The sequence below is a fragment of the Bufo gargarizans genome, chromosome 2 (assembly GCF_014858855.1).
Source record: "Bufo gargarizans isolate SCDJY-AF-19 chromosome 2, ASM1485885v1, whole genome shotgun sequence".
Lineage (NCBI taxonomy): Eukaryota > Metazoa > Chordata > Amphibia > Anura > Bufonidae > Bufo > Bufo gargarizans.
The window spans coordinates 71,433,799-71,456,770 of record NC_058081.1 but is presented as its reverse complement, the minus strand read 5'-3'; the positions used below and the strand labels follow the sequence as shown (position 1 = coordinate 71,456,770).

The 22,972-nt window shown below is 45.8% G+C and overlaps 1 protein-coding gene across 2 annotated transcripts in view; it reads left to right on the top strand.

The window, feature by feature from the left end:
- The window catches only part of NUDCD3 (NudC domain containing 3), a 30,848-nt gene extending 9,404 nt beyond the window's left edge, over window positions 1-21,444 (top strand). For both annotated transcript variants that reach the window (XM_044279172.1, XM_044279173.1), the window contains exons 4-7: window positions 11,448-11,580; window positions 15,748-15,891; window positions 17,645-17,833; window positions 18,640-21,444. In XM_044279172.1, the coding sequence (XP_044135107.1) occupies window positions 11,448-11,580; window positions 15,748-15,891; window positions 17,645-17,833; window positions 18,640-18,750 (577 nt within the window). In that variant the 3' untranslated portion in view covers window positions 18,751-21,444. The remainder of the gene's footprint in view (window positions 1-11,447; window positions 11,581-15,747; window positions 15,892-17,644; window positions 17,834-18,639) is intronic.
- Window positions 21,445-22,972: the final 1,528 nt, after the last annotated feature.

Below are 22,972 nucleotides of genomic sequence, written 5' to 3'. Positions count from 1 at the left end.
TTTGCCTCTGCACGGCCAGGCGGACACCCGATCCTGTTGGTCCATCAGGTTTTCATCAGACTTCAGGTGTGTTTGAGAGCAAAAATAGTGCTGGAGGCTGACTCTGGTTATTTGGTTTGGACAAACCCCTTTTTGTTAAACGGGGTCCCCCCGACCTGCAGTATACACATTACATATTTAAATCAGTGGGTCATCTGTGCTGCACATGTTAGAGCTAGGTCGCCCTGAGTCCGGAGCCCTTCTTTGTATTGGTGCTTCACTCTGGATTATAAAGGTTAGGCCTCATGCACACATACGTGGATTTTCACGGACCACCGGCCGTGAAAACGAATCCTGCTGAGTGCACAAGCACATGGCGTCAATGGTTGCTATGACACCGTGCGCTTTGTGCCGCTGTACAGTAATGCACTTGTATGATCATGAAGCGCACATGTTAGTATGCATCGGTGACTTAGTACATCGATGGCCATGTAATCCTACTTTTCCCTTGCATTTGGTGGTCCTCCGGCAGAATCGTCTGTTACTGTAGAGGAGGCACAAGGGGTGGAATTTCTTCTGCAGAATTTCCTGTATTTCCGCAGAATGCATAGCTGTGGCAGAAAATCTGTGGTGTATCCGTCCAGTGTGGGCGTCCCCTAACACAAAATACTCTAATAGGTCATTTCAGAATTACCTGTCCAGCCTGCACAACCCGCTTAGGGGCGGGTTCGCACTTGTGTTAGGGCATTTCCGTTATAGGTTCCGTGCAAAACGGAAGCCTTTAAGAAGCAGTCCGTTTTGATCCGTTATAATAGAAGTCTATGGGCAAGCATAACGGATCCGTCTGTCCATACTATTTTCTTGATAATGTTCCAATTTTTAAATTTTTATTACCATTTGATGCTTCTTATAAAACACGCATGCACAAAAATGTATTTCCAGTAACATTTATATAGTGGTAAATGTTATCCCCTTGTATCTCTGCACAAGGAGATTGCTAGTTGACAATGAAGTAAACACTGATCATGGCGTTTATCACTAATGACTAAGAAATGGGCTGAGCAGTTGTAATGACACATTGAGGAGGATGCAGCATGGGCACAGTGACCCCTTCAAACAGCTGGTCAGTGGGGGTGCCCTAAGAATATTTATTTCCCATTTCACCACCATGACGGCATAGTATAGTATAGGAGATTGACTCCTGACCTCTGTAGGGGCAGGAAAACAGAGAAAGATTAAATTGCCCTCGCCCACCTCAGTGTTTTCCTGCCCCTATAGTGGCCAAGACAGAGAAAGGCCTCTCTGCTGCCCAGGAGGTGAAGATGGATCTACAAATTGATTTTATTTATTCCTTGCAGGGTGTCTAAATCGAGGGCTGCGGGCCTTGCTTGGGTTACAAATCCCCTGCATCGGTTCCCCTGCTCACCGGCGGTCACTTCCCAAAGCTTAGCAGGGGGAATGTGCGGGCCTCGCATCTGTAGAGCGGATGCCTGTCCCGGGGCTGCACGAGTAATGCACACCTTTCTTTCCCCTTGTGGGATAAGCAGGTGCAGGCCGGAGATCCCACGTGTTGCGCATGAGCGTCTGATGTCTTTACCGGTAGCGTGGTAACGTGGCGGCGTCCCGGAAGTACGATTCACTGGAGTGATGCTGCCGGTATAAAGCAGCGTGGAAGCCACGGAGAGTCCTGATCTGAGGTCTGAACATGTCGGCCCCTGAACAGCCTAGAGAACTTGATGCACCGGTGCCGGTGATCGTAAGTCCCCCATATGGGGAGCCCTTTTTTTTTCTGTGCAGCACTCGGTTAGAAGTAGCATTTGGGGGTATTATAGACAAGATTACTACACATAGGTGTGTATATATACATATATTTCCCAAGCTGAGGGTATACATTGAATGTTCCTCTCTTGCCAATAGGTATCTAAGGAAGCTCTTCTGATTCAGGGGACATACTCGATGAGGCAGCGCCTTCTAGGCAATGGGAAGATGATGATCCCCTTTCGGAAGCAGAGATTATTGAGGATGCAAAAAATTTCTATTTTTCCTCTGAAGAAATGGGGGATCTCTTAAAAGCGGTTAGAGCCACCATGGGCATTGAGGAGGTCCAAAAACCGCACTCTATACAGGAGGAAATATTTTGAGGTTTAAGAACCAAGAGTTCCAAAGTGTTTCCTATAAACGAAAATATTAATGAGATGAGCCTTGATGAGTGGTCTGACCCAGAAAAACGTCTCTTTTAAGAGAGTTTAAAAATTGACTTTTGTTTGATCCCTCTGAATCCCAGATGTTCGACAATATACCTAAAATTGATGTACAGGTAGCTAAGGTAAATAAAAAAAATAAAAAAACCTCCCTTCCTTTTGAAGACTCTTCACAAGTGTGAGATCCAATGGAAAGGAAGGCAGATAGTCTCCTGCGCAAGTCCTGGGAAGCTGCTATGTATACTGGTAAAACTAACACATTTGTGGCAAGATCGATGTATTTGTGGCTCAAAGAACTTGAAAGCCATTTAAAAAACAAAACGCCACGGGAAGAAATAATAGATTCATTACCCCATCTCAGATCAGCCACCGCTTTCCTAGCTGATGCTTCAGCAGAAACAGAATGATTCTCTGCCAGGGATGCAGCCCTCTCATATACAGCTAGGAGGGCTTTATGGATGAAGTCATGGTTGTGTGACAAAGCCTCAAAAATGAAATTATGTTCCATTGCTTTTTCGGGGGAGTATGTCTCCGGTCTGGTTTTGGACAAAATTCTGGAAAAAGCGACGGATAAGAAAAAAGGGTTCCCAGAAGAAAACCCCCTGAGAAGGAGTTTTTCCTTTCATCCTTATAGGGCACAGGATAGGGCCTATAGAGGCAAAGGAAAAACAGGGCAGTGGAGCTACCCTAAGGGCGATCGAGGTAGGGGGTTCCTCCTTAATCCCCAAAACAAAGCTAGTGATAAACAGTGACGCCAGGATTGGGGGAAGACTGAGAGGTTTCTCCTCGGTGGAAGGGAATTACATCAAATCCCTGGAAACTAAACATAGTGGACAAAGGATACAAAATAGAGTTCTCCTCTCTTCACCCAAACAAATACATCGTCGCATCCCCAGTCGTTAAAAAGTTTGAGAGACAGGCTCTGGAAGGGCGTTCTAGATATGCTAAAACTAGGTGCAATTATGCAGGTTCCTCCCAGCTCAAGAAAAGGAGGGGTTCTACTTGACTCTTTTCTTAGTGACCAAACCGGACGGATCATTCCATACGATAATAAATCTAAAACAACTAAACAAAAATATCTTATATAGGAAATTCAAGATTGAGTCACGGTCATTTACAATCCCTCTAATAAAAGAAGGTGCGCTAATGTGCACAATCGATTTGAAGGACGCATATTACCACGTTCTATTCAGGAGCAGTATCAGAAGTTCCCGAGATTCACTCTTGGGGCCCATTCACACGTCCGTTGTTTCTTTCCTGATCTGTTCCATTTTTTGCAGAACAGATCTGGACCCATTCATTTTCAATGGGTCCTGAAAAAAATTCAGACATTGTGCTGTCCGATTTTTTTTTTTTTTTTTTAGGACCCATTGAAAATGAATGGGTCCAGATCTGTTCCGCAAAAAACGGAACAGATCAAGAAAGAAACAATGGACGTGTGAATGGACCCTAAAAGATCAGAAAGGGGAGATTTGTCACTTCCAGTTTACAGCCCTCCCTTTTTTACATTTCGTCAGCCCCCAGAGTTTTTACCAAACTCATAGTAGAAATGGTAGCTCATCTAAGGAAGCAAGGTCTAATAATACCTTATTTAGATGATTTTTTAATCTTGGTAGATTCCATGAAGCAGATGGAAAATGACCTATACTCCTTTCTAGTTCTACTAGAAGATTTAGGATCGATAGTAAACTTAAAGAAATCCTGATTTCTTCCTCATACAAGAATAACGTTTTTAGGAATCCTACTAGATTCAGAGGTACAATCTTCATTCCTTCCAGAGGGGAAAGTCTACGAGAAAGGGTACAAAAATTCCAAAAAATAAGTTCCTGTTCTATCACAGAGGCGATGAGCTTGTTGGGAGTGCTAACGTCATGCATAGCAGCGGTCCCTTGGTCCCAGATCCACTTCAGAACCTTTCAGTTATGGCTACTGAGGAGTTGAGACAGAAGGCAGGTATCTTTGGACCGAAAAGTTCTGATTCCAGAACATGTAAAGTCATCATTCACATGGTGTACCCTGTCTTCAAATCTTGACAAAGGTGTGGGTTGGCAGAAGACTCCAATTATCCAAATTCAGACCGACGTGAGCAAATCAGGCTGGGGAGCAAACATAAACGGAAGTTTTTCCAGGGTCTTTCGCCAAGGGCCATAGCAGAACAATCATCAAATTACAGGGAACTAAAAGCTGTATGGGAGATGCTAAAAGCCGCATCAAATTTTATAGAAGGTCATCACATAAAAAATACTATCCGACAATGTAACGACAGTATCTTATCTGAGACACCAAGGTGGAACGAGATCGCGGGAGCTGATAAAGCTGTCAGAAAGGATATTCTCTTGGGCCGAAAATACTGTAAAGTCCATATTGGCAGTTCACCTAAAGGGCTCCCAGAATCAAGTGGTGAATTTTCTGAGCAGGAAAAGCCTGGACTAAGGCGAATGGTCTCTGAATCAAGAAACATTCAGCCTGATAGAAAAAAGATGGGGCTCTCCAGCTATAGATCTGTTTGCCTTAAAAGTAAACGTAAAAGTTCAAACATTCTGCTCCCTAAACCCAAGAGAGAATCTTTGGGCAATAGATGCTTTCTTTCAAACTTGGAATTGAACCTTGGCTTACGCGTTCCCTCAATTTCAATTGATCCCAAAGGTGGTTCAGAAGATCATTCAGGAAAGACCAAATCTTATCTTAATAACACAGTTTGGGCCAAAAAGAATCTGGTTTTCGATTCTCAAAAAACTGTCTATACTGGATCCTTCCGATCAGAAAGGACATCCTAACACAGTGTCCGTTGATACACCCGCATCTAGAGTTCTTCAGGCTGACGGCCTGGATCCTGAGTCGGAAATCCTAAGGCGTCAGGGTCTGTCAAAGTGTTCTCCACACTTAAAGCTTGTAGTAAGAAAGTCACATTCGCAATCTACTTTAAAATCTGGAAGAAATTCTGCTCCTGGTGGGGGAAAACCGATCTAAATCAGTCAGTTCCAAATAGTTAGACATGGGTCTCTGTACCTCGACCCTGAATGTGCAGATTGCAGCCCTAAGCGTCTTTTTTTTTTTTTTACTCAAATTTGGCCGAACACAGATGGATTAAAAGATTCTGCAAGGCAGCTTACCGTTTGAAACCATTTATTAGACCTAGAATCCCAACCTGGGACTTAAACATAGTCTTACAAGGTCTAACAGGGAGCACCTTTGAGCCTCTGGAAGATGCCTCAGTTAAAAGTCTCTCCCTTAAGACAGCCTTCCTTATAACAATTTCTTCGGCTAGGAGATTAGGGGAAATTCAGGCCTTATCTATCAGACATCCATATTTAACTATATTGGATCACAGAATTATTTTTAGACCGATTCCTTCCAAAAGTAGTTTCTGACTTCCATAGAAACCAGGAGATAGTACTTCCTTCTTTCTCTAATAACCCAAAAAATCCCAAAGAGGAGGAATTCCACTCCTTAGATGTCAGGCATGTAGTACTAAGGTACCTTGAAGTTTCCAAAGGGTTCAGAAAGGTTGACAATCTTCTAGTTCAGTTTGGGGGGAAAAATAGATGGAAGGCTGCCTCTAAGGCCTTCATCGCTAGGTGGATAAAACAGACGATCTGTGATTGTTACAGTGTTCAAAATCTTCCATGCCCAGTTAAGATTAAGGCGCATTCCACCAGGGCAATCTCCTCTACTTATGCAGATAAAGCGGGTGCATCTTTGGAGCAGATCTGCAAGGCTGCGACCTAGACCAATGTACATACCTTCATTAAGCATTACAGGCTCGACTTGTCAGGATCTTCCGATCTATCCTTTGGTAGGAAGGTCCACCAAGCCATAGCCCCCCTTTAATTGGTGATCTGGTAAGTCTCCTATACTATGCTGTCATGGTGGTGAAATGAGAAAAACTGAATTAGGCTTACTGGTAATTCCTTTTCCATGAATCCACCATAACGGCACGGAATTCCCACTATACCACTATATATATATATATATATATATATATATATACACACCATATAGTTTTATACTGTTAGGTATCATTATTTCTAAATTACATTAGTATGAAGAAATAAAAATAAAAAAGGAAAACGATGAGGCCCTGTGGTGGGCGGGGGCAATTTCCTAATCTTTTTCTGTTTTCCTGCCCCTACAGAGGTCAGGAGCCAATCTCCTATACTATACAATATCGCCGTGGTGGATTCAGGGAAAAGGAATTACCGGTAAGCCTAATTCAGTTTTTAAGCATCCTGCAGAAAAAGCTGCAGACTGACAAACGGTGAGGGCAAGGTTATCGCCTTTTGCTTTTATCATTAGTTTTACTCTTTCTTTAAAGTGTAACTAGCATTTAAATTTTTTTGTGTAGGGCAAGTGATTCTGATTTTGCAATTTACCCATATTGGTAAGATTCATTCAAGTTTTAGAGGAAGAAAATAAGATATTTTTTTTATTTCATCCGACCCCCAATGTCTATAAGACCCCATACTCAGATTACCTCTCCTGCTTCAGACCTTGCCACTCCTCACATCCAGCGCTCTTCTTCCTGCCGCATGCTGTGCTGCGACCCGACGTCCTTACGCTGTGCAAAGCACAGCGAGCAGCTGACGACCAGGAAGCGATGAGTACAGAGCCCGGGGAGCGCTGCATTCCCCGCTTCCCAGTCCTCCAGTACTAATGAGCGCTTCCATCATGGAAGCGATCATTAGTATTCGTGCCATAAGACACTGACAGTTTCCCCCCACTTTGGGGGGAAAAAAGTGCTTCCTATAGGGTGAAAAATACGTGCTTTATTTGGTGATTTTGTACTTTTCCATTACAAAACTGCTTCTGGAGTTGTCTTTTGAGTTGCTATGGAAAACCCATGTTCAGCACAGTGCAGTATGGAACAGTGAACACATTTGTACACTGTCAATGCGCTTGCCACTGACAAACTGTGTACGTACGTCAGCCAGACAGGGCAAAATATATGCATACTGAATTTGGAAAGTCTTAAAGCACTTTCACTTTTCCCACACTTTATGTTGCTTTGTGCTAAAATATATTTAAAAAAAATTACGTTTACCCATCAATCTGCACTCAAATTTGAGATGTTTCTACACCTTGATTAGTCACCTGTGGTAAATTCAGTTGACTGGACATGATTTTGTCTCACAGCTGACAATGCATATCTGAGCAAAACCCAAGGCATGAGGAGAAAAGAGCTGCCTATAGAGCTCACTGATAGGAGTGTGTGGTGGCACAGATCTGGAGAGAGTACAAAAATTTCAGCTGCACTGAAGGTTTCCAAGAGCACAGTGGCCTCCATAATTCCTCAATGGAACTTTGAAAGAACCAGAATTCTTCCTAGAGCCATTCACCCCACCAAACTAAGTATTTGGTAGAGAAGGCTAAGAGAGGTGGCCAAGAAACCAATAGTCAAATAGTCACTCTGGCTGAGCTCCTGTGTGCAGATTGGAGAAACTTCCAGAAGGTCAATCATCACTGCATCACTACAGCACTCTATTAAATCGGGCTTTATGGCAGAGTGGGCAGAAAGAAGACTCTCCTCAGTAATAGACACATGAAAGCCAACCTGGAGTTTGCAAAAAAAAAGCACCTAAAACTAAGATTAAAATAAGATTCTCTGGTCTGATGAAAACAAGATTTAACTTTTTGGCCTCAGTTCTAGTCGTCATGTCTGGAGGAGACCAGGCACTGCTCATCACTTGCCCAATAGCATCCTTACAGTCAGTGGCGTCTCTAGCTTTCAAATTTTGGGGGGGGGGCACACTGGGGGCCAGGACAAAAGTAGGGGGAGGGGGGCAGCTATAACAAGGATACATTTACACAAATATGCTTAGAAATGCTGCGATACTTTACCCAATACCTAAAACCGCAACAGGGAAGAAAAATCCTGCTGTCTGTGGTTTAAAAAAAAAAATCACTCAGATTTCAACATGTCCTTGCTGCCAGTGGATGACACTTTTATAGGGAGGGGGATCTGTGGATGACACTGCTATGGGGGGGGGGGGGGGGGGGTCTGTGGATGCCACATACCGTATATAGCATCTTATGCTATATGTGTCATCCACAGATCCACCCCATGACAGTGTCATCCCCATTTCCCTCTCCAAAACAGTGTCATCCACAGATCTCCCTCCCCGCCTCTCACAGGAGTGTACATTTGACATTTCTAAACTGTGGCGGATCCAGAGCCTGGTCTCGGGAGGGGCACTTCCAGATTATTTTCTGTCCGCCGCCACAGAACAATGGTGCTTATAGAACAGACTACACAGTGTAGAGGTATACTGTATATTGTGTGGCACAGTGTAGAGGTATACTGTACATTGTGTGGCACAGTGTAGAGGTATATTGTGTGGCACAGTGTAGAGGTATACTGTACATTGTGTGGCACAGTGTAGAGGTATACTGTACATTGTGTGGCACAATGTAGGCTATATGTGTATAACCTAAACATATTACACATGAAAACTTGGCCCTTGGGGATCTTGGACACCACTTCAACACTTTGGCCGGGGGGCTCGGTAGAGCTGATGTTGTGCTTTATCCTAATGAGAAAGAGTTCATAATAAGGATTTGGAGAAGGGGCAGAGGGATAGCAGAGCAGGGAGAGGCTGGCGCTGCTACAAGAGGGTCATACCATGGGGGAGTAATAAAGCCCCCCATAATGCCCCCCCCCCCAGTAGAAATAATTCTCCTTATAATGTGACAATGCAAAAAATACCCCCTTGTAATACCCCCAGTTGAGCTAATGTCCCCATAGTGCCCCTATAATGTGCCAGTATAAAATACCCCTATATAGTGCCTCCAGTAAATGCCCCCATAGTGCTCCTCTCCCCCCTTCCTCGTATTGCCCCCCATAATGTACCAGTATAAAATGTGCCAGTAATAGGCCCCCCCAATGTGCCAGTAATAGCCCCCCAATGTGCCAGTAATAGCCCCCCCAATGTGCCAGTAATAGCCCCCCCAATGTGCCAGTAATAAGCCCCCCATGTGCCAGTAATAAGCCCCCCATGTGCCAGTAATAAGCCCCCCATGTGCCAGTAATAAGCCCCCCCAATGTGCCAGTAATAAGCCCCCCCAATGTGCCAGTAATAAGCCCCCCAATGTGCCAGTAATAAGCCCCCCAATGTGCCAGTAATAAGCCCCCCAATGTGCCAGTAATAAGCCCCCCCAATGTGCCAGTAATAAGCCCCCCCAATGTGCCAGTAATAAGCCCCCCCAATGTGCCAGTAATAAGCCCCCCCAATGTGCCAGTAATAAGCCCCCCAATGTGCCAGTAATAAGCCCCCCCAATGTGCCAGTAATAAGCCCCCCCAATGTGCCAGTAATAAGCCCCCCAATGTGCCAGTAATAAGCCCCCCAATGTGCCAGTAATAAGCCCCCCCAATGTGCCAGTAATAAGCCCCCCCAATGTGCCAGTAATAAGCCCCCCAATGTGCCAGTAATAAGCCCCCCAATGTGCCAGTAATAAGCCCCCCCAATGTGCCAGTAATAAGCCCCCCCAATGTGCCAGTAATAAGCCCCCCAATGTGCCAGTAATAAGCCCCCCCAATGTGCCAGTAATAAGCCCCCCCAATGTGCCAGTAATAAGCCCCCCCAATGTGCCAGTAATAAGCCCCCCCAATGTGCCAGTAATAAGCCCCCCAATGTGCCAGTAATACGCCCCCCCAATGTGCCAGTAATAAGCCCCCCAATGTGCCAGTAACAAGAGCCCCCCTTATTGTGCCTGTAAAAATATTGTAAAAAAAACCACTTATACTTACCTCAGTGTCAGCGATGCGATGCAGGCCTCTTCCGGCCTGTGACCCGCGCTGTATGGCTCAGGCGGTGCGATGACGTCATCGCGCCGCCTGCGCTGGCCTCTGATAGGTTGCCGGCCTAGTGCAGTCTGGTCGAGGTTGAAGGAAAGCTTAATGGAGCAAAGTACAGACATATTTTTAATGAAAAACTAATCTAGACACATGAGTTGCTTAGGGACAACTCTGTGAATGTCCTTGAGTGGCCAGCCAGAGCCCTGACTTGAACCCACTTGAACATCTCTGGAGAGACCTGAAAATGGCTGTACACTGATCTTGAGAAGATCTGCAGAGAAGAATGACAGAAAATCCCCAAATCCAGGAGTTCAAGCCTTGTGGCATCATGCCCAAGAAGACTGGAGGCTGTAATCACTGCCAAAGGGACTGCAGCTAATGGTCCATTCACACGTCCGTGTGTGTTTTGTGGATCCGCAAAACACGGACATCAGCGATGTGCGTTTCGCATTTTGCAGACCGCACATCGCCGGCACTTAATAGAAAATGCCTATTCTTGTCCGCAATTGCGGACAAGAATAGGACATGTTCTATATTTTCCAGGATCGGAATTGCAGACCCAGAAGTGCGGATCCGCAATTCCGGATCCGGGCAGCACATAGTGCTGCCCCATAGAAATGAATGGGTCCGCAATTCCGTTCCACAAAATGCGGAACGAAATTGCGGATGTGTGACTGGACCCTCGGTCCTGAGTAAAGGGTCTGAATACTTATGTCATTGCGAAATTTTAGTTCTTCCTTTTCAATAAATTAGCAAGGTTTTTAACATTCTGTTAATACTTTGCCATTATGAGGTATTGATTGCAGAATGACGAGGGAATAACGTTTCCACAAACTGGAAAAGTGAAAGGGTCTGAAGACTTTCTGACAGGTTTATGGACGCATATATGGTTTATCACGCATATATGGCATGCTGGCCCTGTTGGTGAACATGGCGTACTACGCATATGATGCCAGTATTTGTAAAACTTCCCGGTGGTGTTCCTCAAAGCATATGAAGGCTTACAGGTTGTGGGATGACTTCACTGTTCTCTCTTTCTCTCCTTCATTTTTGCTATTTTATGTTAGCCCCTGCCTGTACCAAATGTGTCCAAATCTTGCACAACACCCTTTGAAGAGGTTGTCCGGGCTTTTGCTATTGATGACCTATCCCCAGGATAGGTCATCAATATCAGATCGGCGGGGGTCCGACACCCAGCACTTCCGCCGATCAGCTGTATGAGGAGATGTTGTGCGCACGTGCCGTCTCCCTTATCTCCTCCTGTTCACCGCTCCTGATCGGTGGGGGTGCCAGTTGTCGGACCCCCACCGATCTGATATTGATGACCTATTCTGAGGAATAGTAAAAGCCCGGCCAACCCCTTTAAGTGTCCAATGCTATGGTATAGCGGCCAGAGAAGCTTTGATCGCTGTATTTAAACCTTTTGTCCTCTACAGCAGTCCATATCTGTAATGTCATTTCTATTTCCCACCAGGGACAAAGAGTGTTTCCAGGTGGACTCGGACAGCTACAATGGCGCCGTGAGGAAAAATTACGCATGGTCGCAGGATTACTCTGACGTGGAAATTAAAGTTCCAGTGCCTAAAGATGTGGTGAAAGGCAGACAGGTGACTTCTGCGGTTTCTTATGTCTGAGGCTGATGTGTGGGCCGTGCTCCCAGTAGAGGGTGGTGCAGACTAATACAACAACCAGACAGAAAATTGCTTTAAGCAGACACAAAGGAATGCGCGGCGTCTAAGTGGTTTTTTATTCAGCTGCAGTGTAGAAGGACATTGACAACCAACCGTCACCGTATTGTATCTCATCATGTCCTGTACTGCTGGAGTCAGTGTGCTTATAATTTCTAAAAGTGACCTCACACATGGACTGCATGCTGAAGAAAGAGCAGGATCCCTCTGTAATGATCACTTTTGGAAACACTTCACTAGTATTATTGAACTGTATGCCACGTAACCCTATAGCTTCCAGTATGAGCAGGAGCAGTCTAGATAATATAGTGGGGCACATAAGTAATTTTCATAGGCATTACTAGTCTTTCTAAAGAGGACCATTTAGTTTTTAGTTTCCCCCCACCAGATCCATGTTTTGATACAGATCAGCCATAGATGATGGACCAGATTGTGATGGCTAGAAGACTGGAGCAGAAGAGCAGGTGTTTTGGGGTGTTCTCGGTATGCAATGTTAAGAACCTACCAAAAGTGGTCCAAGGAAGAACAAGCAATGGCCCCCAAGACTCATTGATGTGCGAGAGGAGAAAAAGCTAGCCGTATGTTCCTATCCCACAGATGAACTAGTGTAGCATGAATTTCTGAAAGCAGCTCAGAACACACAGGGCCGCAGACTGCTCCGAGTGCCCATGCTGACCACTGTCCGTTGCCTACAGTGCATTCAAATTGGACAATGGAGCATTGGAAGAAGTTGAACTGGTCTGAGGACTCACATTTTCTTTTACATCATGCTGCTGGCTAGCTGTGTGTGTTACCTACCTAGGTGAGGGATGGCACCAGGAGTCAATATTGAAGAAACCTTGGTTCTTGCATTCATCTGCATTTGACATGTATCTCCTACCTAACTATTGTACAGACAGGTACCCCCTTCATGGCAACGATATTCCCTAATTCTAATTGAGCCTCTGTGTGATGTGCTGAGAAAACAAGTCCGATCTATGAAGGCCACAGCTCACAACTTACAGGACCTAAAGGATCTTCTGCTATAGTTTTTGTACCAGGTAGCACAGGACACCTTTAAAGGTCTTGCAGTGTTCATGCATGTGTGGGTTAGAGCTGTTTCGCCAAAAAGAGGACCTACATAAAATTAGGCATGTGGTGTTAATGGTGCGGCTGGTATGTTTAACTACGTCTGAGGCTGAAAACTGTCATCTATAAGACCCCATTCACACGACCGTATTTGTGGTCCTCATCCGAGCCACATTTTTTGCAGAAGGGATGTGAACCCATTCATTAAAAGGGGGCTGAAAAAAATGCGGACACTGTGCGGTCCTCCTCAGTATGTCCATTCCACAGTTCCGCAAAAAAGATAGGACATGTCCTGTTCACGACAGTGACCAGCCTCCCTAGCATCACAGGTGACACTAGGGAGGCCGGACATCGTCACGGCCTGCTATTGGCTGCTCCCCCGTCACCGTGCAGGGATCTGGAGGGACGCGGGTGCCAGGGACTGGGTAAGTATTGTCTATAGGAGGGGCCCAGGCATTGTGGGGGTATTTGTACTATTGGATAACCCCTTTAACAGGGCTAGTCTCCTAGTGCTGTATTTTGCCCGTGCTCTGTCATCTGGTCTTGTGCTTGCTCAGTGTTTCTCTTGCTGCATTCCAAGAAGCACATATTCAAACTGAGCAAGCACCAAGACCTGTCATCTTGTGCTTGAGGAGTGTCTCCCGAGACAGGAAGATAGAGCACAGACACAAGATCACGGGTCTCGGAGCTTGCTTAATTCGAATCTGTGCTCCTTGCAGCAGGAGAAAGCCTGAGCAAGTGCCAAGACCGGAAGATACAGCACAGGCAGGAGGATACAGGTGTCGACGCTAAGAGAGCAGCAGGCACTAGAAGACTAGCCCTGTCAATCCAAGGAAGGAGGGGGACTAAAGCTGGAGGGGGTGGAACAAACTGGTGCTCTGAGGGCTCTGGCTAGCCCCTCAGTGCTCCAGTTAGGTCATTTGCATATAAACAAAAATGCAGTTTTCTCAGTAATAGGGCCACGGAGAGTTATAAGGATATCAATTTTATTAGCATGATCAACCCTACCAGGCGTTAACCTGGTTTAATAGGGTTGATTATGCTGACAGATGCTCTTTAAGTCCCTTTTATACAGGCCAGTGATTGGAAATGAACATTTGTAGGACCATTCATACTGCCATTCATTGCCCTGTGTAATCAGCCCACAGAAGAGCAAACCCTTTCCAAAATCATTGTTTGTCTGCACACATTGCCCTGTGTAAACCGGTTATATGCACAATGTATACGGGATGAACGAGCACACTAACAGTAGTTCGTCCCTCATGCAGTTTGCATCTGCATCGCTTGGTAGTCATGGCCCTGCGTTGGGCCCTATAAAAGGAGAGAGAAATTGTTGCGCTGTCATTTTATGTTCTGTCCATAGACTTCTATGCTGTAGACCTCTCCAGAGAACAGGGTAAATTGGGTCCTCAGACAATTGATTGGTGCTCAGAACTCCACCAATCTGACATTTCTCCTGAATAATTGATAAACCCTTCAGCATGGATCTGCAGTCGCCGCCACTAGAGATTTTCATTGCTTCCAACATTGCGCCACCCGCGTGCGACTGAAGGTAATCGGTGGGTAGACCCCTGCATTATTTGTCACTTTCCCCGAACTGACCTCTGGCCACTTACCCTGGCCCTCACTGCCTTCATATTGTTTTTTACCATAGATTACCTCTGTTAGAAAATCGCATCTACACCAATTCCCTAAGAAAACTGCTGGACTTAGGCCTCTTTCACACTTGCGTTGTCCGGTTTCGGCGTGTACCTTACTTGCCGGAATTACACGCCGGATCCGGAAAAACGCCGGATCCGTCTTCAAAATGCTTCCAGTGTTACTATGGCACCCAGGACGCTATTAAAGTCCTGGTTGCCATAGTAGGAGCGGGGGAGCGGTATACTTACAGTCCGCGCGGCTCCCGGGGCGCTCCAGAATGACGTCAGAGTGCCCCATGCGCATGGATGACGTGCCATGTGATCATGTGATCCATGCGCTTGGGGCGCCCTGACGTCACTCTGGAGCGCCCCGGGAGCCGCACGGACGGTAAGTATGCTGCTCCCCGCTACACTTTACCATGGCTGCCAGGACTTTAGCGTCCCGGCAGCCATGGTAACCACTCTAAAAAAGCTAAACGTCGGATCCGGCAATGCGCCGAAACGACGTTTAGCTTAAGGCCGGATCCGGATCAATGCCTTTCAATGGGCATTCATTCCGGATCCGGCCTTGCGGCAAGTCTTCAGGATTTTGGGCCGGAGCAAAAAGCGCAGCATGCTGCGGTATTTTCTCCGGCCAAAAAACGTTCCGGTCCTGAACTGAAGACATCCTGATGCATCCTGAACGGATTTCATTCCATTCAGAATGCATTAGGATAAAACTGATCAGGATTCTTCCGGCATAGAGCCCCGACGACGGAACTCTATGCCGGAAGACAATAACGCAGGTGTGAAAGAGCCCTAACAAGACCGAGAGATGTAATAAAAGACGGGTACATAACAGGACAAGCACTGCCCAGCTTTTTTTTTTTTCGATAGTCCCTGCTCATAACTTCCAGTAATGAAATTTAAGGGAACTGTTGTATGTGCTGTTCCCTAATATAGAAGCATAGGTTTGCCAAACGGGAACCTACGCCTTAACCCTTCAGTGCACGCTGGAAGAATCTATTATGTAACAGGAGGAAATTTCAGTGATATCTGATGAAGCAATGTGTTGCTCTCCACCATCTGTACGTTGCATATTCTTATGAGACTTGTCAGGAAGAATCTGCTGCGCCTAATCTTCTGAGCGATATCATTTGCATGCAGCCGTATAGGCTTGTAGGAATGGAATATTTGCTCAGCACAATCCTCCTTCATTCTACTTTCTGTTGTATGTTAATCTGACCATTTGACTGCAGAGTATGGCTCCGACATACCCCTAGTCCTGTAAGAAATCGCCAGTGTGCTTCCATCTCTGGACCACCAGTAGCCTCTGAAATACGAGGGTACTTTGATTATTAATGTATTTTGTATACTTGTTTTTCTGTAACCCCCCCAGGTGTCGGTGGACCTGCGCAGCACATGTATCCGAGTGGCAGTGAGAGACAGTCAAGGCGAGCGTGTCCTGATGGAAGGAAACTTCACTCACAAAATAAATGCAGAGACCTCCCTGTGGAGCCTGGAACCTGGGAAATGTATCTCGGTAATAAGATAGATGATGTCTCACAAGCGGCTCGGAACGCTTTCCTTGAGGCAGGTGTGGGTCTCCAGTGTTGCACATTAAAGATCCGCTCAGCTCATTGTATTGTGTGACTCTGCAGCACCTTCAAGACCTGCCCGTCTGCTTAAAGAGGACCTGTCTCCATTCTGGACATGTCTGTTTAAGTAAATGCTTGTATTCCCCATTATATGATAACTGTGGAGCATCATAACTCTGCATTATGCCATTCCTGTGTTATTCCTCCTGAATAGGTATGATTAAATTGACAGCTGGGTGTTACCTTTCCCCTTGTCAAAGAAGCTTGTCCTCACACAGTCTGACACTGCCAGCACGGATTGGACAGTGACATCATCTACTGCTATTACCCTTTATAAACGCCTAGGAGGAATAACAGAGGAATGACACAATACAGAGCTCTAAAAATAGATGATTCCGAATTGCTATTTTATAAAGAATAGACTTATTTACTAAAACAGAAGTGTCTTGAACAGCGATAAGTCCTTCTTAAAGGGGTTGTCCAAGTGGACAGGATGGGTCATCGGTATCTGATCAGTGCAGGGGAAACCCATCACTTGCAGCCTCTTCTTAGGCCGTGTGACGTTACGTTCATCGGTGACATTGCCTAGGCGCAGTTCAGTCTCATTCAAGTGAATGGGACTGAGCTGCAATACCAAGCACAGCCACTAACAATGGGCAGTGCTGTGCTTGTAAGCTGCTAGGAGGTCACAGTGCTCATTGGAGCACGTTGGCCTCTTCAAACAGCTAATTGTTGGGGATGCCAGGCGTCAGACCCCCACCGATCATATACTGATGACCTATCCTGAGGATACATCAGTATTAAACACTCGGACAACCCAAATTACCAGTACTAGTTGACACCTCAATATAATCAGAACGTGTGACTGAAGGTAATCAGTGGGTAGACCCCTGCATTATTTGACGGGTACATGACAGGACAAGCATATATAAAGCATTCCTCCCACCCCCCAAAAAAAAAAACACATCTAGAGATGCCTGCTCTTTCTGCAGCAGACGCCTGCCACTAGCAGAAAACTAGACTAAGTCCATTGCTAGTTTGTGCTTCAGAAATTTAGATATTTAAAATGATTGAGAATGTGGCTGCCGGGGTCTTCAGCTGATCACCAGCTATTAGCACCATGGTAAAAGGCTGATTTTTACCAAAGAAAGCCATATGCAAGGAAAATGTAGTATAATATGGCGGCCATTCACTTAAAGGAGTTGTCTCATCACAGACAATGGGGTATATGGCTAGACTATGCCCCCATTGTCTTATAGGTGCGGGACCCACACCTATAATGAGAAAGGTGCCCCGGAAGTGGTGGACGGCGCACTACGGAGCCGCGCTCCATTCATTTTCTATGGGGCCGCCAAAACTAGCTAAGCGCTTGCTCGGCCATTACCGTTGAGCACATAGAAGTGAATGGGAGCTGTGGCCGGTCATGCGCTGTGCGCTCCCATTCATTTCTATGGGAAGAGCGCTTGGTGGTGGCCGGACCGGAGTCCTCCAGTCACCTACTTGTTTATTCCTTCTCATCCATTGCGGGATCTGAACTACTACCAGCAGGGAGACTCTACATCACCTTTAAAAGGATTGTCCAGTGTGTAAGCATTTTTGCTTATGTGTTGTATTATTATTGTAGCGCACTCCTAGGCTTTAGGCAACCATATTTTCCACATTTAATGTAATCTTTTTGACCCTTCGTTTCTCCCGTAGATTAGTCTGAGTAAATGTGGGGAATACTGGTGGAATGCAATCTTAGAAGGTGAGGAAAAAATCGACATCGACAAGATCAACAAGGAGCGGAGCATGGCCGCAGTGGATGACGAAGAACACGCCGTGCTGGACAGGCTCACGTTTGACTACCACCAAAAACTGCAAGGGAAGCCACAGAGTCATGAGCTGGTATGTTGTGACATTATGTCTTTCCATATGTCTTATTGTATTTCTCAGGCTTTAAAGGGGTTATCCAACCCCAAAAATTCCCCCCAAAATGCCCAGGCACCTCATACAGGTTACACTTATCCCACTCCCAGTCACCCTGGTCGCTCCTGATGCCCGCACAACCACCGCTGCATCTCCCTGTCAAGCAGATCAAAACATCTGGCAACCAGGGGTTAACCAATGGCAGGCCACGACGGGCATCAGGAGCGATGCGGGTGCCTGGGAGTGGGATAAGTATAACCTGTATGAGGTGTCCGGGCATTTTGGGGAACATTATAGGTGTTGGAAAACCTCTTTAAAGGGGTATTCCGGTTATATCAAGTTAGGAAATAACTATTAGATGCTGGGGGTCTAGGCATTAGGACCCCCACCAATCATGTGAATGTGGCCTCCCCCCCCCCCTACCACCATGAAAATGAATGGTACAGCAGATCTGAGCTGTGCCATTCCAGTCGTTCTCTATGGCACTGCCGGAGATAGGTGAGTACAGTCGTCGGCTATTTCCAGCAGCTCCTATAGAGATGAATTGAGCAGCAGTGCACATACTCGCGCTGTTGCTGCATTTATTCTGTGGGCCCTGAGGGGAACCGGGTTCTTGTGATTTGTGGGAGTTCCAGCAGTCTGCCCCCCCAATGTTATCCCTTATACTATGGATATAAATGGAATATCCCTTTAAATATATATATATATTTTTTAATTACTTTCCCAGAAGGAAATATTTTGTATTGTAATTACATCAATGTTTCCTTTTTCTTGTTTCCTCATAGAAAGTTCATGACATGCTGAAAAAAGGATGGGATGCAGATGGTTCACCATTCAAGGGGCAGAATTTTGACCCGTCCATGTTCAACATCTCCCCGGGTGCTGTCCAGTTCTGACACCAGCAAATATTCATCTGTCCCTCCTGGGGTCAAAGTTTACACGGTCACACCTGGGTGACCAGAGGGTCCTTATATCATTACAGTTCACATCCACGTATGACAATGTATTTAAATGCTTATTTAAAACTGGTTTGTAATTATTTTTGAACTGGTATTTGCCAGAGACTGGAGTTTCCCTGGAACATTTCTTCCTCTGTTCATTTTTATTCTGTGATCAAAATGGTGCAAATCTTCTTCTCATGTTTCCTCTGGTGAACATATTAGGACCTTGTACGTTACAGCTGGAAGCCAAGATCACCAAGTCAAGAATATGAGGAATAGAGTCACATGCAAAAATCCAGTAAGGCTACTTCTCCATTGTGTTTGCAGTGTCCATTTGCTTTATGCTTTGGGAAAACATTATTTCAAGTGTATTGATCGGCCCTTAGTCACTCGATAGAGGCCAAAAGTGTCTCCTTTGGTCTAGTATACGACCATAACGTGTTTTTTTGTTTTTTTTACTGTGTGTAATAGCACAGTCCTGCTGGGTTATTCTATACAGAAGCGTCCTCTAAAAACGTTTTTTTTTTTTTTTTTTTTTTATTAACATGGAAGCCTTTGGCTGACAGATGCCACTGTATGCCTCGCCTCGGAGGTGTGCATTGGGAAAGCATCCTGATGTATACCTTGACTGTACATACACAGCAAGTAAACTTCCTGCTTGTGCCTAATGCAGAAATTATGTACATGTAAGTGCCCTGTGTGAGCGTGTCCTCGTGTCTGGGTGACAGATTTTATAAAGAAAAAAAGCAGCAGATCTCTATAAGTATGCCAGGTGCAAGGAACAGTGAAATAAGAACGGCGAAATGAGGGCAGCAGTCCGGTCTTCAAGTGAAAAAAAGGTGGATTTTATTACACCTTTTTTTCTCTTGAAGACCGGGTGCTGCCCTAATTTCGCCATATATATAAATCTATAGTGGAGAGCCCTTAATCGATAGCATAACATAGGATTCTCCTAGAAAGAGGACAGATGATAACGCAAGTAACGCAGTTGTGCCATGGGAAATCAGCGTTTAGCTTAGGCCAAAGCAAGCCAGCATGCTTTTCCTACAGAGGAACAGCCTGCTGGAGGTCTCCGGATGGTGCCACGTGCCTGCCAGACCCCATAGACTTTAACAGGATCCGGCAGGAATCTGGCTTCTCCCCGGCATAAATGCAGAGATTCAGATGGACAAAAATCGCTGCACGCAATAGTTTTTGTCTGGCCTAATCCCGGCATTTATGCTGGGGAGCGGCCGGTTCCCTTTATAGTCAAGGGGCTCAGGTGGAGAACATCCAGATCTGGAGAACTCCTGCAGGCTGTTCCTCTGCCACAACAGCCCTGGCTGATTGCTTTAGTGCGAGTGTAAATATGGGAAATAAATGTGTTTTCTTTTTCCTCTATTTAGAACAGTGTATTAATAGATTTTAAAGGGGTTTTCCCATCTGAGACAATGAGGACATCTCACTAGGAAATGTTCCCATTGTCTGATAGGTGCGGGTCCCACCTCCGGGACCCCCACCTACACCGAGAACGGAGCCCCAAAAGTTGCATGCGCAGCCGCCCTCCTTTTTTTTTTATGGAGCCGCCGAAAATAGCCGAGCACTGGCTCGGCTATTTCTGTCAGCCCCATAGAAATTAATGGGAGTGGTGGCAAGGGTGCGCTACCATTCACTACTATGGGGAGAGCGCTTGGTGGTGGCTGGACTCGGGAAACCTCAGGTCCTCTGGCCACCACCTTCCCCTCGGTCCCACACCTATCAGACGATGGGGGCATATCCTAGTGATATGCCCCCATTGTCTCAGATAGGAATACCCCTTTAATTGATTGTTAGGCCATATTCACATCCCCGTTTGGTGATCCAGCAGATGTTCTGGCACAGAGCAGCCTGATGGATCATATGCTTCACTGCTGGATCCCTAGTGACTGCAATGGGGTCCAATGTTGATCCAGTCGATTTCCGACATAAATGTTGCAGCATTTGCGCAGGATCAGGCTGCCAGATCCCTGAAACAGAGATGTGAATTTAGCCTTACTGCCATGAGTCTCCACTCGTACTATCTGTAGGTTTCTCTTATACATATCTCATTAAAGGTTGATGAACAAACATAGGAGAGACTGATGCAAGTGAATTACATATGCACTTAACTGTTCCTGGGAGTATGGGGAGGAGCGTCTGTTTTTGAGGACATGAAACATTGTACCAAACACACCGCCATGAGTAAGGACACGTAAACTGTCTGAAACTCATAGTTGTTTGGATCTTTTTGCAACCACTTGTTATGTTTGGAATTTCTTGAATAAAGCCCCAGTTTATGGATCCTGAGATGCTGGACTGTTTTCTCCTTTAAACCACCTTGAATAGAAAAGCAGAGACAAGGATTATAAGGATTGTAGTAGAGCCAGTCATGTTAAAAGTATAGAAAAAGTGATGTTACCTGTAACAACCCTTGGATAACATCCGGGCCTCATGGCGTTTTGTGTGCTTCTGCAATTCGTTTAGTTAACTCCAAATCAATGCATAAAGTTTTTCCTTTAAAGGGGTTGGCCCACAAAAAATATTCTGCGGTTTTGAAACCAGCACTTGGTTCTGAATACTTTTGTAATTGCATGTAATAAAAAATTTAGTATAGCCACGAGTTACTCAATAAAATGTATCTGTATAGCGCCACCTGCTGTTTTTTTCTTATTTGTCTGTCCACCTCACTGAGAAGGCCGCACATGCTCACTTCCACCCTTTAACTGACTCCTGACCTGTGATGGGGAGAGAGCTGCAATAGAAAGGACAAACCCCTTAGCTGCCAACTTGATATAAACCTAGCAGAGTAATTGGAGCAATGAATGAGGAGATCTCTGGATCCATGTGAGGTATGGGGCTGGTTCTAGCTTTGTCAGAAAGAGATTGTCATGTCCTTACATTAATTATGGGATAACCCCTTTTAATAGTGATGATGTATTGCTAGGATAGGATTGATGGGGTCCAATGTCTTGGAACCCACTCTAAGGCCAAGTGTACACGGCCGTGTTCCGCGGCCGTGAGCGGTCCGTGGTATGCCGGCCTGGATTCACGGCGTCATTGGTTGCTATGACGCCGTGCGCTTCATACCGCCACTGCACTACAGTAATACTCTTGTATAGATCATACCAGTCTATTACTGTAGTGCAGCGGCGGCATGAAGCGCACGGCGTCATAGCAACCAATGACGCTGTGCGCTCCTGCTGTCAGCAGGAATCCAGGCCGGCATACCACGGACCGCTCACGGCCGCGGAACACGGCCGTGTGCATTCGGCCTAAATCTGATAATGAAGGGGCTGCTGCTCTGGTGTAGTTTTGCCTCACCCTCTAAGCCAGGGAGCAGCAACCTTCGGTATTCCAGCTGTTCTGAAACGACAACTCCTCCCAGAATCCTCCTTTCACTTCTATGGGAGTTACAAGAACAGCAAAGTACATGTGCATGCTGGGAGTTGTAGTTTCACAGCAGCTGGAGTCCTGAAGGTTGCTGATCCCTATTCTAAGCCTAACCAGCACAGTGATGCTTCGGCTGTCCAGTTACATTTGAATGGTGCCACCTTGTAGCTCCCTGCACAACGGGTGGCTGGGGTGCTGATGAGCGAGGAAAACGATGAAGGAGAAGCAGCTCTATCCCAGTTCCATCATTTTCAGTATCATTGAGTCAAGTTGAATATGATGACCTGTCCAAGCAATATGCAATCGCTTTATAAGATGGGAATACCCTTTAGGCTACATTCACACGTCCGTAGTGTTTTGCGGATCTACAAAACACGGATACCGGCCCGTGTGCATTCTGCAATTTGCAGACCGCACATGGTCTCTGCTATCATAGAAAATTACTATTCTTGTCCGCAATTGCGGAGAAGAATAGGACATGCTCTATGTTTTTGCAGAGTTGTGGAATGTAACTAAGTGTGCTGTCTAGATCTTTTGCGACCCCATTGAAATGGAAGGCAAAATTACGGAACGGATGCGGACTCATTCATACAGTCGTGTGAATGAGCCCTTAATTAGGCAAAGGCTAGGTACATGCAGTTGAATGTCTGGGCCAATGGCCACCGGGCCCTTAGTATAGTATGGTGCATTAGAGTAAGCATCTTCTGTGAAGAAGTTCGGGTTTGGGTACCAAACATGCGCGATTTTTCTCACGCGAGTGCAAAACGCATTACAGTGTTTTGCACTCGCG